Raw genomic sequence first — 14,514 nt, forward strand, 5'->3', positions numbered from 1 at the left:
ATCTGTTCAGCCCACTATGCTTCTGTAGGCCTGTTTGCTACACACATCTGGACTCACATGGCAGGAGAACCGCTATGTTAACATCTGAAACGTTACTGCCGAGCTGCCTCTGTAGCTATGCTCGAAAAACAGGACATTCTTCATTCAGACCGGGAGCTGTTTGAAACTTCTTTATGCTGTTTACAAATAAATCAGCTCACAAGATGGCTATGATTTGAAGCTGAATGGGCGTGCGGCAGCTGTGGTGGGAAAACCGAGCTTCCTGTTTAGTGCCGAGGCTCTGTTTAAAGGCATAAGTGCAGTGGCTAAGGCACTGGGACTGTCTGCAGCCTAGCGGTGTCCACTCAAGTGGAAGTTTGTGGAGAACCTACTGGTTGTTTATAGGGGCACAGGCTTTGCTCCGCCCCCACTCACTCATTCTCGCCACTGGAACAGAGTGGAGCACAGGTTCCCTATGTATGGTCTTTTAGCCGCTTTACCAGAATCTCTCTCTCTCTCTCTCTCTCTCTCTCTCTCTCTCTCACTATTTCTCTCTCTCTCTCTGAACCTGATAATTAGGAGAGTAATTACCCAGCTCAAATGAACCCCACATTCAGCCTTAATTACACCCCTCTCCTCGACGACGCTTTCTTCCTCCAGCTCCCCCGCCCCAACACCCCACCAGGTGCTCGTGTAACCACGTTGCCCTGTGCCCGGCCTGTCTTGCTCCGCCCTGCTCGGCTGCTATGGGGTTGAAGGCCCACCCCCACAGTCTGAATGCAGGGTGAGGGGTTCGAGGGGTCTCGGGGACTTGAGCAGGCGCTGACAAGCCAGTGGGGAGGCGTTCCAAAGAGGTCCTCGTGAATGTAGTTTGCAACTGTGAGGGCAGTACGCCAAGCCAGGCATTTAGATCCAATTAGGGAATCATTGCAAGTGAAGGACTTGTTTGTACTGGATTTCAGCAGCATTTATTAAATAGCTAGTATGGGTGCAGTAACGGCAATGTTATAAGAAATTGATGAGTGGTACTTAAAAATTTTTTTACAAAAGATTAGGGTTATTACAAATGCTGATGTCCCTAATGGTGAATAAAAACTGCTAAAATTGAGCAAAGCTAATGCAAATGTTCTGCTCTTAGCATTTTTCAATAAAGTTTTAAATAACGTCTGTTTCCAAATGCAAAAGGCTGGAATTTACTAGATATATATTTGCAATAATAAGTTCAAAACAAGTGTGCCCAGTCAGTACCCTCTTTGTGGAAGGATCATTTGTAATTAAGCAATTTGTTTGTGTCTGCAATATTTTCCTTAAGCGATCAAGGCCAGTTATGGTAGTGGTCAGATGTCAGAGGTAGGGAGCAAGCTGACTAAAAGGGTTTTTTGTCTGTTATTTAATCTCTTTATTCTTTTTGAAAATTGCTTCAAATATTTGTCAATATAGACAATGGAAACGGAAATTGTTAGTAAAATTGTACAAAATGTCAACGTTAAAAATGTTGAACTTTAGCAGATGAATTATTTATCGATATATAAAAAAAGGTAATGGACCAGGTAGTCTACATTCTCTAATCCTGCTCCCAGCACACCTGTAGCAAGTGTGTGTGTGTGTACATTTGCATGTGTGTGTGTGTGTGTGTGTGTGTGTGTGCGCGCATCTGCATGTGTGTGTGTGTGTGTGGTTTCCACGCCACCCCCAAACCACTGCATTCCTTCAGCTCTCTAAAATCCATTGTTTTCAGTAGGCAGGCTCTACACATTCTATGATACAAGACCAGTGCCTATCCAGAGGAAGGATACGGCTGGAGGCTCAGCTCTGGAAAGCAGGCTGTGCTGGAGAGTCAGGCAGGTGGACAGGCTCCTATCTGGACAGGTCAACGGCCCACACACACTGCCACGCATCACCAGCGCTCAATCCCAGGGTTGGAAAAGTGACTTTAAATATATATTCCTTTACAGATTACTGAATGCCTATTAAAAGTGTGTCTGTAACGTAATTGAAAGGATTACTATATTACAGCAACATAATCTGATTATTTCAGTTACTTTTACTTTTCTACTGTTTGTGTGTGTGTGTGTGCCCACCCATGTGCTTTACTTTTTAACCCATTAACTGTCAAAGAGTTTCAAATCACTGGTACCCTACAGGGCCAGTGCCTATCCTTGCCTGTCCCTATATGCCTGTCTTGTCCTGTGTGTGCGCATTTGGTTCAGGTGTGATACGAAAACATGGCCTGTCTGATGAGCCCCGATGACTCACCTGAGAAAGAGTTAAATTAGCATCTGAGGTTGTCATTTACATATGTCATTTCATTTGGGTCTGCCCCATGGCTTCTGAAAGAGCAAATCTGTGTTTGGTGTTGTCATCTACAAATCTGCGATGTTTGTTTAACTGGCCTTCGTTGAACCCATAGGAGGCTACTGAGCCCATAATATTTTAAAATATTTTTTTAAATCAGTGAACAAACACAATTGAAACAGTAGAAGGATTTGGTGCAGTTTACTAAGGTTAATAAAATGAATTAATTGAATCAAATTTGGTAATTGACACATGCAAGCATTTACCGGGGAACCCTGAAAACAATATAGTGAAAAAGATATAAAAACATTGCGGTGAAGATTTTTTTTCTTGGACAGACAAAGAAGAATACAGAATACTGAGGCTAAAACATGCCCTCTTAAACAACTGCAGTACTGGCACAAACTGACAGGAGTAATGTAAACCCAAATTCGGACCAGAAGTGTGTGTGTTGATTGGCTTGTTTAAAGAAAACTAAATAACAAAGTCATTACACCAAGTGCAGCTAGGATAACAGATAAATAATGGATCAAATATTCTACAATGGAACATAATAAAAGAATTTAATAAAAAGCTTTAATAATGCAGCTTGAGCACTGACCTTGAGTCTGGAGTACCTATCCAACCGAGTGTCTATGACTGAACTTTCTATTTATTTATTTGGTCGGATAGCTAGTTATCTAGGAGAACAACACATTTATTTCTCTCGGATGAAGTGTAACCTTTTAAAAAATTTGGTGTAAATGACAGCAGGCAGCTAAAGCCCGAGCCCTTTAAATTGTCCTTGAGTGAGTGCTGTAGACCTTGTGGTGAGCTTGTTAACCCTAAAAGCTCCCGTTTAGCCCACGTGGTCACTGGTGTTCTTTCACAGCTTCTGGTGCTATTGTTAATTCCACAGCTTAATTAATCAGGCCTAATTGAACCGCTAATGGAATATTAATTTGCTTTGGAGAGTCTCCTGTTTTACAGGAGAACCCGAGCCCTGAAAATGTCAAGTGCTGAGCATCACATGTTTAGCCTTGGTGAGGTGTGTTTGGTTGTAACTGAATCTAGGAGGGAGCAGTGGTTCTAGGGTGTTGTGAAAGGATGGCTTTTGTTTATGTGTGTGTGTGTGTGTGTGTGTGTGTGTTATAAGAGTTGAAAAGCTTATGTTCACTGGCTATTTTAGGATTAAAGTCAAGTGCACCTCTAGGGGTCCAGCTACCCTGACACCCTTATTGTGGAAGACAAATCTAGGAGATTGGTTCATCTATATAAGAATTGTTTCATGTCTCTGCTGCTCTACATGCTGCGTTTTATTACCGCTTGATTAAATCACTGCTCTTACTCCTCACAATGTACATGTAAACAACTTTAATTTCACAGTTGAGTAAATATCCTTTTGGACTTTAGTGCCATGCTGTATTCCTCTGGAACAAATAAATGGACAGGACATATTTATGGAGTGTCTTGGCATATTTAGCTTGGTGTTTTACTTCCAGGGTTTCCAGTGGCTGGTCTAATGTAAGCTAATCTGTTCTGATGTCCAACAATGATCCAGCAATAATTTAGTACGTAAGTAGGGAGAGAAAAAGAACACAGGTCAGATAATGACCTGGCTTGTGTTCTGTTACTAACTGGTTTGTGTGCTCTCAGCTTTTCTTCCTTTCTGTCCCTCACACACACACACACACACACACCACAAAGGGCACTTGGAAAGTCGACACAGAAACTCCATGTCCTCCAGCCATCTGCAAAGCCCAGCGGCTGCGGTCCCGGGAGATCTCCGCTTCCTACCAACAGCTCCTGCTCTGCTCGAACCTCAGCAAACCGCAGACGCCCCCAGGGCCACTGCGCCTGAGTGACACTGGGCTTCGAGCGGGGCTTTGCCGCTGACCGTAGTTTAACCGGGTGACTTCGCTTGTGTAGGACGGCGGTGCTACGGCTCTTTGAGTTTGTTTCTGTGGGTTTAAAGGACCTTGACAATCAAAGGGGTTTGCGCGTGTGGCGGTGTTGGGATCATTAGCGTGGCGATTTGCGGTGATCAAGGCTTTGCTTCTTTCCAAGCCTCGTGACACGGGGAAAACAGGCCATGCGGTGTGATCTGAAAGATGTACAGGAAGAGTCAGGCTTTCTGTCAGGTGCAGCTGCAGCTGCCTGTGACAATTAAAAAGACCTCACACAGGCTCTGTGTGCATCTCAGAGTCCATTAATGTGTCAAAGTGGTTTCATCTCGCAGTGTTAAACGTAGATTTGATGACCTTTTTAAAAACAAAATTGCTGTTATTGACTATTGACTTATTGACACAGTGACAAGCTGAAATTACCTTCTGAGTGTTTGGTTGATGGTCCTATATATTTATTAGAGTTTGTGCCTGATGGGGACAGAACCCATGACCTTGGTGTTGCCAGAGATTTGTTCTTCCTGTTCTGCAGGAGGGACAGACCCGGCCTTCCCTACAGATGTTTAATCATATTGACCAAAATCAAATTTTGTTTTAGTGTCTTGATCTTATCGAATTATAGTACGTTCAAACTGGGGTGGATCTGTGCTCAAATCGCTACAGTTCTCTACCACAATACTTCGGTTCTGTCTCAACACCATCTCTAATATTAATAAAAGATTATATTAGTATAAACTCATAGTAGGTGATAAACACATTGAAACCGAATTAAAACCAAGGCATCCTGTGATGGCGCAGATTCACTTCTCTGTCAGTCCCTTCAGAGCCATGTGGATTCCAAAGTAATTGTAATCCCCTTCCACTTCTAGATTCCGTCCACCCATGCGTCTCCTTGCCATAGAAGCCACTCCTTAATCTGCCATTATTATGTAACGCCGCATGACGCCATTCAGTGAACTCCAGCTTCCTGCCAGCTCCCTGACAGGGTGCAGCCTGCTGCACATCTGTGTGAATCGCGCTAATGAAAGACACAGGGTGCTGCTCACATCTCGGCTGTGCACGGTATATGCAACGAGTCGCAGCACTAGAGTCAACTTGTGACATATCCACGTTCGTTGTGTACAGAACGGACACTGGAAGACACTTTGCAATGGTACTGCGCTGAGTGCTACAGCATTTTAGAAACAGGTGCATGTCAGTGGACAGTTGTTGTCAACCTGTGTGTGCATCCTTGACCGTCTGTATATGTATTTTACGTGCAAAGCCCTTACATAAAACAGTAGGAGTCTTCGGGAAAGAAGAAGGTTTAAAACGCACTAAGCCAAAAGTTAGGCCTCGCGTGTCAGAAATTGGATGACTTCTCTGAACGTGCGAACCACTCCCAGCCGGTTAAAACCAGCCTATAGATTTCACAACGGCTAGGCATGACACATGCAAAATGAGCGCGATTACTCATGGTTAATAAACAGCGACACACTCAACTTAAGTTTGCTTCTTTGGCATGGAAGAGTTTGTGGAGACACGCGGTATTGGGCATCAGCATCAGGTGGGCGATGCATTTTTCACAAGCCAAAGCCCTGCAGAGGAGCAGTGATGAGTGGAGTGGCACGACTCCTCAGGCTTCCACTGTTCGATCGGCCTTCCCTCATCCCATCCCTACCCAACCCCATCCCCCCCCGAAACACTCCCCCCGGGTCCCCACTCGAGTGCAGAGCAGGACATCGCCGTGTTCATTTAGGGCTTTCATTACCTCTCTAATTGCGTGGCAAAACATCGGGCTGGCATTTCACCACGGCTCTCACTCCTCCGGGCCCTGCCGTTACTTTATTTTCATCTGTCATTAATTGATTTTCCCGTTTGTGTGCAGTCGCTAATTAGTGACATGAGGCATAAGGGAGAGTGAGAGATGGAGAGAGAGACATGGAGAGAAATGTGCAGGAACAAAGACGAGAGGCAAAGACTAATGACTACGTGTTAATGTCCCAGACATTAACTGCTGTTTGCTGGGGGATTGTTGTTGCCTGTGATATCATGCGATATCACCTGTAAGCCTGGGATTGAAATGAGTTTTTTTTTTTTTTTAAAAAGGCAGTCTCAAAAAAACAGAATCTTTGATCTAAACTTGCTGGGGCTTTGTAGAAAAGCAGCCAGCGGCAAGGCGCATCGCTGCAGCTCGTCAAGGCGACACGCTGCGCAGGCCGGAGACGAATCCCCTGGGAGAGTGAGGTCATTACTGTTTTGAAGATGCGGTCCAGCCGGTAGATGATTGGGAAGGAATTGGATGCAGGCCAGACCTTAATGAACTCTGATGGATGGCACAATGGTTGAACGTTATGGTAGCAGCAGAAAAGGAAAAATACAAAATGAGAAAACGATAGCTGCTTCGCAACCTGCTGAACAGCTATAGAGTGATCCACGGATAGATAAAGAGATCAGGCGCTCCCTGACAACACGCTTGGTAGCTTTATCCCTTAGGAAGTCACAGACAGAATAGGTATTGAGATTTAATTGAATGTAATGCATGACTTCACATATCTGCTGGGACGACTGTTCCTTCACAGGACCGTTGACAAACGTCCACAAATAAACGAGTTGGTGCCGCCAAGATTGCATTATGGTGTGTAGGGTTTGTACGGAGGTTTTTTGTGCTTTGGTCCCAGGTTCATGTATGTCATCTAGCCAGGCAAAGCTCTGGGTCAGTTTAGGCATTATCGCATTTCCATGCAACACCAGCAGGTGCCTGGAAATAGCAAAATAGAATTAGCAGGAAGCCCACCCAGACATCATGGTGGATTTTTTTCTGCAGTCAGATCACACTCTCTGCAAACATTTTTACGCCGCAGACACAACTCTAGCAGAAGCTGCCTCAGTCTTTCTGAATTTTGCTGCATTCGAGAGCACAGTGGTCCTCACAACTGAAGGCCCTCACACACGGTGGTCCTCACAGACACGGCAGGCCGACACTGGCCGTACCATCCGCCCACTCGCCGCCATTCGCATTGCGCTTTTTGGCTCTCCTGACGGGATCTCCCCGTGTTATGTTTCCAACTCCTGTTTGTCATCACAAGCCTCTCCGTCATCCTGATGCAAATTCATCTGGAATTTCATTAGAGGATAAATGCTGCCCTGCCAGACCGTGTTCAGGCATAAATATTTAATGAGATGCCTAAGATGATCAGTGGCGTTGCGTTGCGAGGCTAAATTTATGGCACATCGACATAACTTTATGCACTCTACGAACTGTGCGCCGCGAAGCTATTTATCCTCTGCCAGGCTAAAGATGCTACTTTTACTTCCACTTAAAAAGCTTCCGTGCTGCTGTATGAACGCCCGTGCATTAACGCTGAGGAATCCCTTGTCGTTTGTGAAGAAGCCTTCAGCTGGAACTGGAAGTGGTTTTGTTTCTGGACTTCGTAAGGCAGGCTTTGCTCCTGGAGCCTACCTAACACATCTAACACTGGGAAGCTGATTAGAGAAGAATCAGAATGAACCCGCGCTGTGTGATATGAACAGGCAATTTACATGCCATTTAAAAAAACAAAAAACAAAAAACAGATTCTACAGGGAAATTTGGAGAAATGTCACACACATTGGGCATAAAACAACTGTTTCATCTTTCCAACAACTAGGCTACACAATTACGAATAAGAAACTCAATTATTTTGACTGATGTTGCAGTTGTGTTGATTAAATGAGTTTAATAGACAGAACCTACAGGCTGGGAGTGTGAGGGTTAGGCTCTCAGACATCTGTAGCTTTCAGATGGAAACGTTTGTTATTAGCGTACTTAAGGGAGAAGTAGACCAAATGGATGCTTTTCATTTCTAAGTGCTCAGAACAGAACAGAACTTTTATGAACCTGGAATCTACGATTCCCATGGGATGCGCAAAATACTAAATGGAGCAGTTGGCTGCATCCTATGCATATTACAAAGGCCAGCGTCATGGCAATGATTCATCCACTCTTTCACTTCACTAGCTTTTTTGAGTGACAAGGGAAACCTTACACTGCGTAGGGCATCCCCCCAGAAAATCTATTGTTGAAATCTTGCATTGGTAAGTGTGACTGTCGGAGTTTCATATGGGTGGGCTGCGTTTAGCCTGTACGTGTACGTGTACGGAGCATCATTTTCCACCCACGCACGCCTTGACAAATCTCCCAGCTCCTCTCGCACCACCATCAAGCTTTGTGTGGACTACATAAAGGATCCCATTCAGCTGTCTGTCATGTGTGGTTCTGATGGACACTATGACAATACCGGTTCCAGTCCGTTAAGCAATGCTAGGTTTGCAAGTCTGAATAGAATGGATTTGCAGCAGGTAGGTTTGTCCACTCTTCTCTCCAATGTTCTCAAATATTTGCGTGTATTACGAAACCCCATTTATAATTGAAAAATGGCAAACAGACAAAACCATTGTATCGAGCATCTCAAAGTGGCACTTGATGCATGACCTTCTCCCTTTCTGCACAGTCTCAAATGGCTTCCTGCTCCTGACATACATGCACTACAGATGGTATGAAGTAATGCCAAATAGAGAGGCATCTGGGATACAACCAGAAGCGTATACTCTCGGCCAAAAACTCGATCCTAGGTCTGTGCTCTTAGTCTGTGGAGTTTGACGCAGTACAGCCACAGAGCACATGTCATCTGTCATCAGTGCGGGACAGTCGCGCAGTCCGGGCAGGCTCGGACAGGAACGAGTTGATTGGGCCTCCCGCTTCTTTGAAAGCAGTTTGGAGTGTCACGTGGGAAGAGGTGGGCTCCCCCAAACACCCCCTCTCGTGCAACTGCATTGACCCAAGGCATCGATTACACTCGGTCTGACACATCACACACAGCGCTGTGGCAGTAGGGGTCTGATTTTGGCCTGCAGCTGCTCTAGATGACAGCTCATCTACGGTACTTCGCCTCTGGACTTCACAGCATGCGAAAGTTTGCTTTTGCAGAAGAGGGCGTAGTGCAGGGAAGGGGGAACAGCCAAGCCACTGACATGTAGAAACACACTGACATGCAATGAACCCTTTGCACATTGTATAAAACAGCTACGCAGAATTATCCTCGAGTCCGCTGGTATATTTGACACGGGGTATTTCAGATATAGGTCCTCTTGGCATTCATACATATAATGAGTAGTTGCTTATTCAACCAATGAGTGCCTGCTCTTTCATATGTTGGCAGTGTGAGTGCAGGGTATGCAAATGTGGGAAGTAGGTCTTAGATGGTAAACATGAATGTCTGCCATCTAGGCCTGGAAGCTCTTGCATCACCAGGCCAAGGGGAAGGGTGTGTGTGTGTGTGTGTGTGTGTGTGTGTGTGTGTGTGTGTGTGTGTGTGTGTGTGTGTGTGTGTGTGTGTGTGTGTGTGTGTGTGTGTGTGTGTGTGTGTGTGTGTGTATAGGGTCTACATCAAAACCCATCACTCAAACCCAGCATGAATCTCACTGATGCCACTCAGGGCACGGCAGCTGTGGCAGAGCTTCTTTATGTGCTGGCCAAGTATGCAAGCCTCCAGAAAGCAATAAATGATGTGTAAAAATTCCACTTATTGTTTTGTGTTCATTAAATTATTTATACACATTTTCTGATTATTTTAATTTATATTAAATGGACAGACAGCTTCAAACTAGCTATTTCCAAAGATTCCATCAATCTGCTTGGGCTAATAAGGCCGGATACATTCAGCAAATCTAACTACTGTTTGTTATCACATAAAATATACTTTTGGTTGAACGAGAATATTAAAAACACATCAACATTTGTATTTTTACAAATAATCAACAGTTTGTACTGCTCAATTGCTCAGATGTTTAATGTATTTTACTGGGGTTACATTTACAGCTCTATGTATTTGGTTAGCGTAGGCTTTCTACCTTTCTTGTATGCCGTAAATAGGCTTTCTCACTTGTACCAAGAGGGCTGGCTGAGAAATACTGAAAAGGCAAGTTCCAGCCATGCATGGGCCAAGATGCACGGGGAGATGAAGACAAAGTGGTCAAGCCTTCCTCCCAACTTACCCGGCCCATCCTGAGCAGACAGGCTGATCACTCACACACACACACACACACACACACACACACACACACACACACACACACACACTCACACACACATTTAGAAATGCATGCTCAAAAGTATACACAGAGCACCCTCTGCCAGCTATGATGACCCACAAGCTTCTTCAGCTAGTTATGATGAACAGGAATGATACTTTGATCTGTATGTAATATCCCGATGACGACTACAAGTGAGACAGACGTTGTGGTGGACCTGACTGAAAAGCTTTGTTCAAGGATGCCCTTCAGTGAAAATCTCATAATAATTCAGGGAGATCAGCCAAATCCATCTATAAATCTATAAAAAAACATTTATGTGTGCAGTTTCTGTAAGATGAACTATGTGAGGTGTACCTGGAAAACAGCTGACCTGCAGCATACACACAACTTTTGTATATATATATATATATACATACACACACAAAAAAAAGTGTATACACTATATATAGATAAATGTATATATATATATATACACCACATTTACAGCATTTTTAAAATACATTCAGAATAACAAGAATAGCCATTTGTATCCCTCTAAAGAAGTAATTCCACACATATTGGGGGGGGTGTTTCTCTCCTTTGTCTGTTATTGTTTAGTATTACATTTTTGAAGATTAGAAATTAATAAATTATAAAGTACTGTAGGCATGGTCAGTTATCTTGCTAATTGGCTTCAAGCAGACAGAGCGATGAATCATTTTGAGGCTTCAAACTGGGGTGCGGGTGGGACTCCAGCAATACACAGTGTTCTGAAACAGATGTAATAATCTCACAATGGCAGCAGTATTCAGTAATAATCAAATACTGAAATCCTTATCAACACTTCCCAACAACACCCTCAAACTCAGGAAGCAGAAATAACTTAATATAGTTGTTCAAGTGTATCTGATCCCCGTCCTGATGTACTGCAGTACATCTCTACTTCTTTGCTCTTCCAGTGCAGTAAAATGCATTAGTGCGTCTCTTGTGCTTTGCAGTGCTACAGCTGGGTAGTTTCATGTTGGCTGGTGGACTTAAATCAGCACTCCGTGAGTTTGACTGTTCTCTAGAGAATTGGTATTAAAGTAACCCCTTTTAACTTAATATTCTTTTCATTCTCAAATGCATCACCACTATAGATGATAATAGTTAAGGCTCTGGAGTATTTTCCAGTCCTTATTCTTGAGGACCCCAGAAGGCACATTTTAGTGTTTTACCAGTTCTCAGCCCCCTTGACTCAATAAATCAGCTAGGAGTTCAATATGGGTATGTGAGATAAGAGAAAACAGCAAACACTTGTGGAGAAAAGTCCTGAGAAAGCGTACTGTAGAACAATGGCCACCGACTGTCCACCTGGAGACCCAACTTCTTACAGGGTTCATGTCCCCGATTAACATTAAGATTATCAAATCATCTAAAGATGGTTATTATTTGGGAAAAGTACAGTGGACTAGAGTTGGAGCCAAACGCCTCCTAGTTTAGAAGACATTTGGTACATTTGCTACGTAAGCAGACATCTGATTGCTTGTTAGTAAATTCCATTTTGTTCATTTGATGGTCAAAGCTCTGCTCTTTATTTTGTGTTCAGATTGCGGTGTCTTGTGAAACAGCTCGAGAGGGGGGAGGCATCCCTTGTTGACCTGAAGAAGAACCTTGAATATGCAGCCTCTGTGCTCGAGTCTGTTTATATCGAAGAGACAAGGTAAAGTGTCAACTTTCTTTATTTTCTGTGGTGTGTTTCAAGGTCGTACTTTTAACAGCCAGAGCTGTCTTTGTGCCTCACAAAATTGCAAGACTTTCCAATCTCAGGTTATATTCAAGGATAAACTAAGGAGGAAGGAGCTTTAATGTGTTAAGATTTTAAGTGCCAGTCGTATTAACTGTAGAAGGAATTTCATGTCCCATAATTAATTGCCACTGCAGTTTTTATGGATAACACGCACAGCTCAGTGTCGGTGAAGTCATGCTAAATGAACAGAATTATTGGAAAAAGAATACGAATCTGAGAAGGATTCAAAACACTTGTAAACAAATGTGACTGTTTCAATCAGTCTCATTTCATTATGTCCAAAGTCTGAGATACAGATTACCTCTCTGTGAACTCTCTGCTGTATTAAAAAAAAAAAAGGAACTCTGGGTCCCAAAACAGCCCAGCATTCATCAGCAGAACATTCTTTATGTGCCGACATTGGGTTTCTGGCTTATATTTACTGTCTGTCATTCTGCATTGGAACCCACATGCACCAGAGAGACGTGATGAATGACCGAACCTGAAGTGTGCCCTTTTCCAAGAACAGGCCAAACTGCTCTCAGATCAGCATCCAAGCACAATTTCTACCAAGGACCATTCAATAGCACTAATGGAGGCTGCATGAAACTGATTACATATTGAGAACTGGAGAAATAAGGAGAAATGCCAACATTTTGAAAGGGGGTTCAGAAAGCATTAGAAGGTCATAACAAATCACTTGGCATAGTTACGTGGATGTCACTAGCCAGCATTATTTATCATCACAGCTATTGTAAAACATCATGTAGGATTTTGAACACAACTCATCAAAATTTACCTACTTAGTTCTTTTCTTGCCAGATTTGTAAAAATTCTGAACAGTCAGCCTAATTGTGGTTGTACTGACAACTTGATGTCTCACTTTAGAGCAGGGTTTGCCAACCAAGTCCTCAGGGACAGACGAGACCACTTTCTTGTTCTCTTACCGCTCCCGGCACCACACCACTAGATATCCCACGTTCTTGATCGGTTTGGAACGCTGCCGGTCGGGAGCTGGTGTACAGCAATGGTTGTCAGGCATTCCCTGAGGACTGGTTTGGGAAATATCGCTTCAGAGGACACGTCTTCGAACATATCCAGGACGCTCTACGTTTGGGTCCTTGCACCTTGGCTAGCGACATGCAGAACTGCGTCTAGATATCGATAGAGGAGTGTCGATCAGGGCTCTGTTAAACGGCAGACGGTTTCAAATGCTCGCTTATCCTATAATCAGGAAAAAACAGTGAGAGGTGGAACGGTCAGCTGTGCCTGCCCGCTGATCCCGGAGCAGATTGCTAGCCAATGTTGATAATATTTTACATCTTAGACTTGTGATTTTGCAGCGCAATATGCCCTGCCATCCGTTTGAGCAGCCTGGAAATGGTACAGTCAAGTGAAACTGTCAAATACTGTTGACATAATGTAATAGACATGCTAAAAAAAGACCGGAATGTCTTATTCGAGAGAGTTCCCATTCATCTAGCACATGTGAAATTGTTTGGAAGTTTACGAGATGGGTTGTAAATGGCTATCGGCTCCAAATGAAGAATTCAAGGCATTAACATAATGATTCTGAAAGGTGAGCTGAGGTTGGTCTGGGAGCCTGACCTACCCTCCACCCCAGCTCAGCTGGCATTAGACACGCTCTAAATGGTGTGTGGCTAATTAATATGGCAGGATTTAAGATGGATGACAGTTGTTTACTGTAGGCTAATTTCCTGTGTCTTTTCACCCTTCTGTCTCTCTCCTTCTTTCTCCGTTTCTCTTTCTTTTTCTCTCTATCTTGCTCCCCCTTTTCTTTCTGTCTCTTTCTTCGTCTTTCTGTCTCTCTCTCTCTCTCTCTCTCTCTCTCTCTCTCTCTCTCTCTCTCTCTCTCTCTCGCTCTTGCACTCAGGCGGCTGGTGGACACGGAGGATGAGCTCAGCGACATCCAGTCTGACTCGGTGCCGTCGGAGGTGCGTGACTGGCTGGCCTCCACGTTCACGCGTCAGATGGGCCTGATGCTACGGCGGACGGAGGAGAAGCCGCGCTTCCGCAGTATTGTACACGCCGTGCAGGCCGGGATATTTGTGGAGAGGTGTGTTCTGGCCTGCCCCACCACTAGCGGAACGCTGGCCTGCCAGAGTAGTTTCTCCATGGCTGTTGGCTGCCGCCGTACTTAGGACCGAGTAGAATAGAAAACTCCAGAGGTAGTTGAAATAACAGATGTATTATTTTGAAATGGTAAAGAGGTCTGTGATGACCCTATCACCAAGTTTCATTCATTGCCTCCAAACCATTACTTAGCTACATATTTTCCTCATCACAGAGAATAGGATACTTTGCTGGTGTATGTGCAGGGACAGTGAATAGGCTATTATTTTTTTTCTTCCCTCATTTAATACTTTTTTTCACACACACAAACTCTTAGAGTGTCACTATGGCAGAAGTGCCCAGGCCCCGTTTCTATTGAGCAGTCTAGCAGCCATTCTTCTGTCTCAGGCAGGGGGCATAGGGAGGACTTTTAGATTTCCCGAGACATCTTTCAGGGTGGTGCATTTTTAAAGCAATGCTCTG

General features: G+C 44.0%; 1 protein-coding gene across 1 annotated transcript in view; it reads left to right on the forward strand.

Moving 5' to 3' along the window:
• pde1cb (phosphodiesterase 1C, calmodulin-dependent b) overlaps window positions 1-14,514 on the forward strand; it is a 32,912-nt gene that overhangs the window by 6,536 nt on the left and 11,862 nt on the right. Inside the window, exons 3-4 of the mRNA XM_035527798.2 lie at window positions 11,779-11,892; window positions 13,853-14,035. Coding sequence (XP_035383691.1) covers window positions 11,779-11,892; window positions 13,853-14,035 — 297 coding nt within the window. The remainder of the gene's footprint in view (window positions 1-11,778; window positions 11,893-13,852; window positions 14,036-14,514) is intronic.

The sequence above is a fragment of the Electrophorus electricus genome, chromosome 11, assembly GCF_041902795.1.
Source record: "Electrophorus electricus isolate QZ-2024a chromosome 11, ASM4190279v1, whole genome shotgun sequence".
NCBI lineage: Eukaryota > Metazoa > Chordata > Actinopteri > Gymnotiformes > Gymnotidae > Electrophorus > Electrophorus electricus.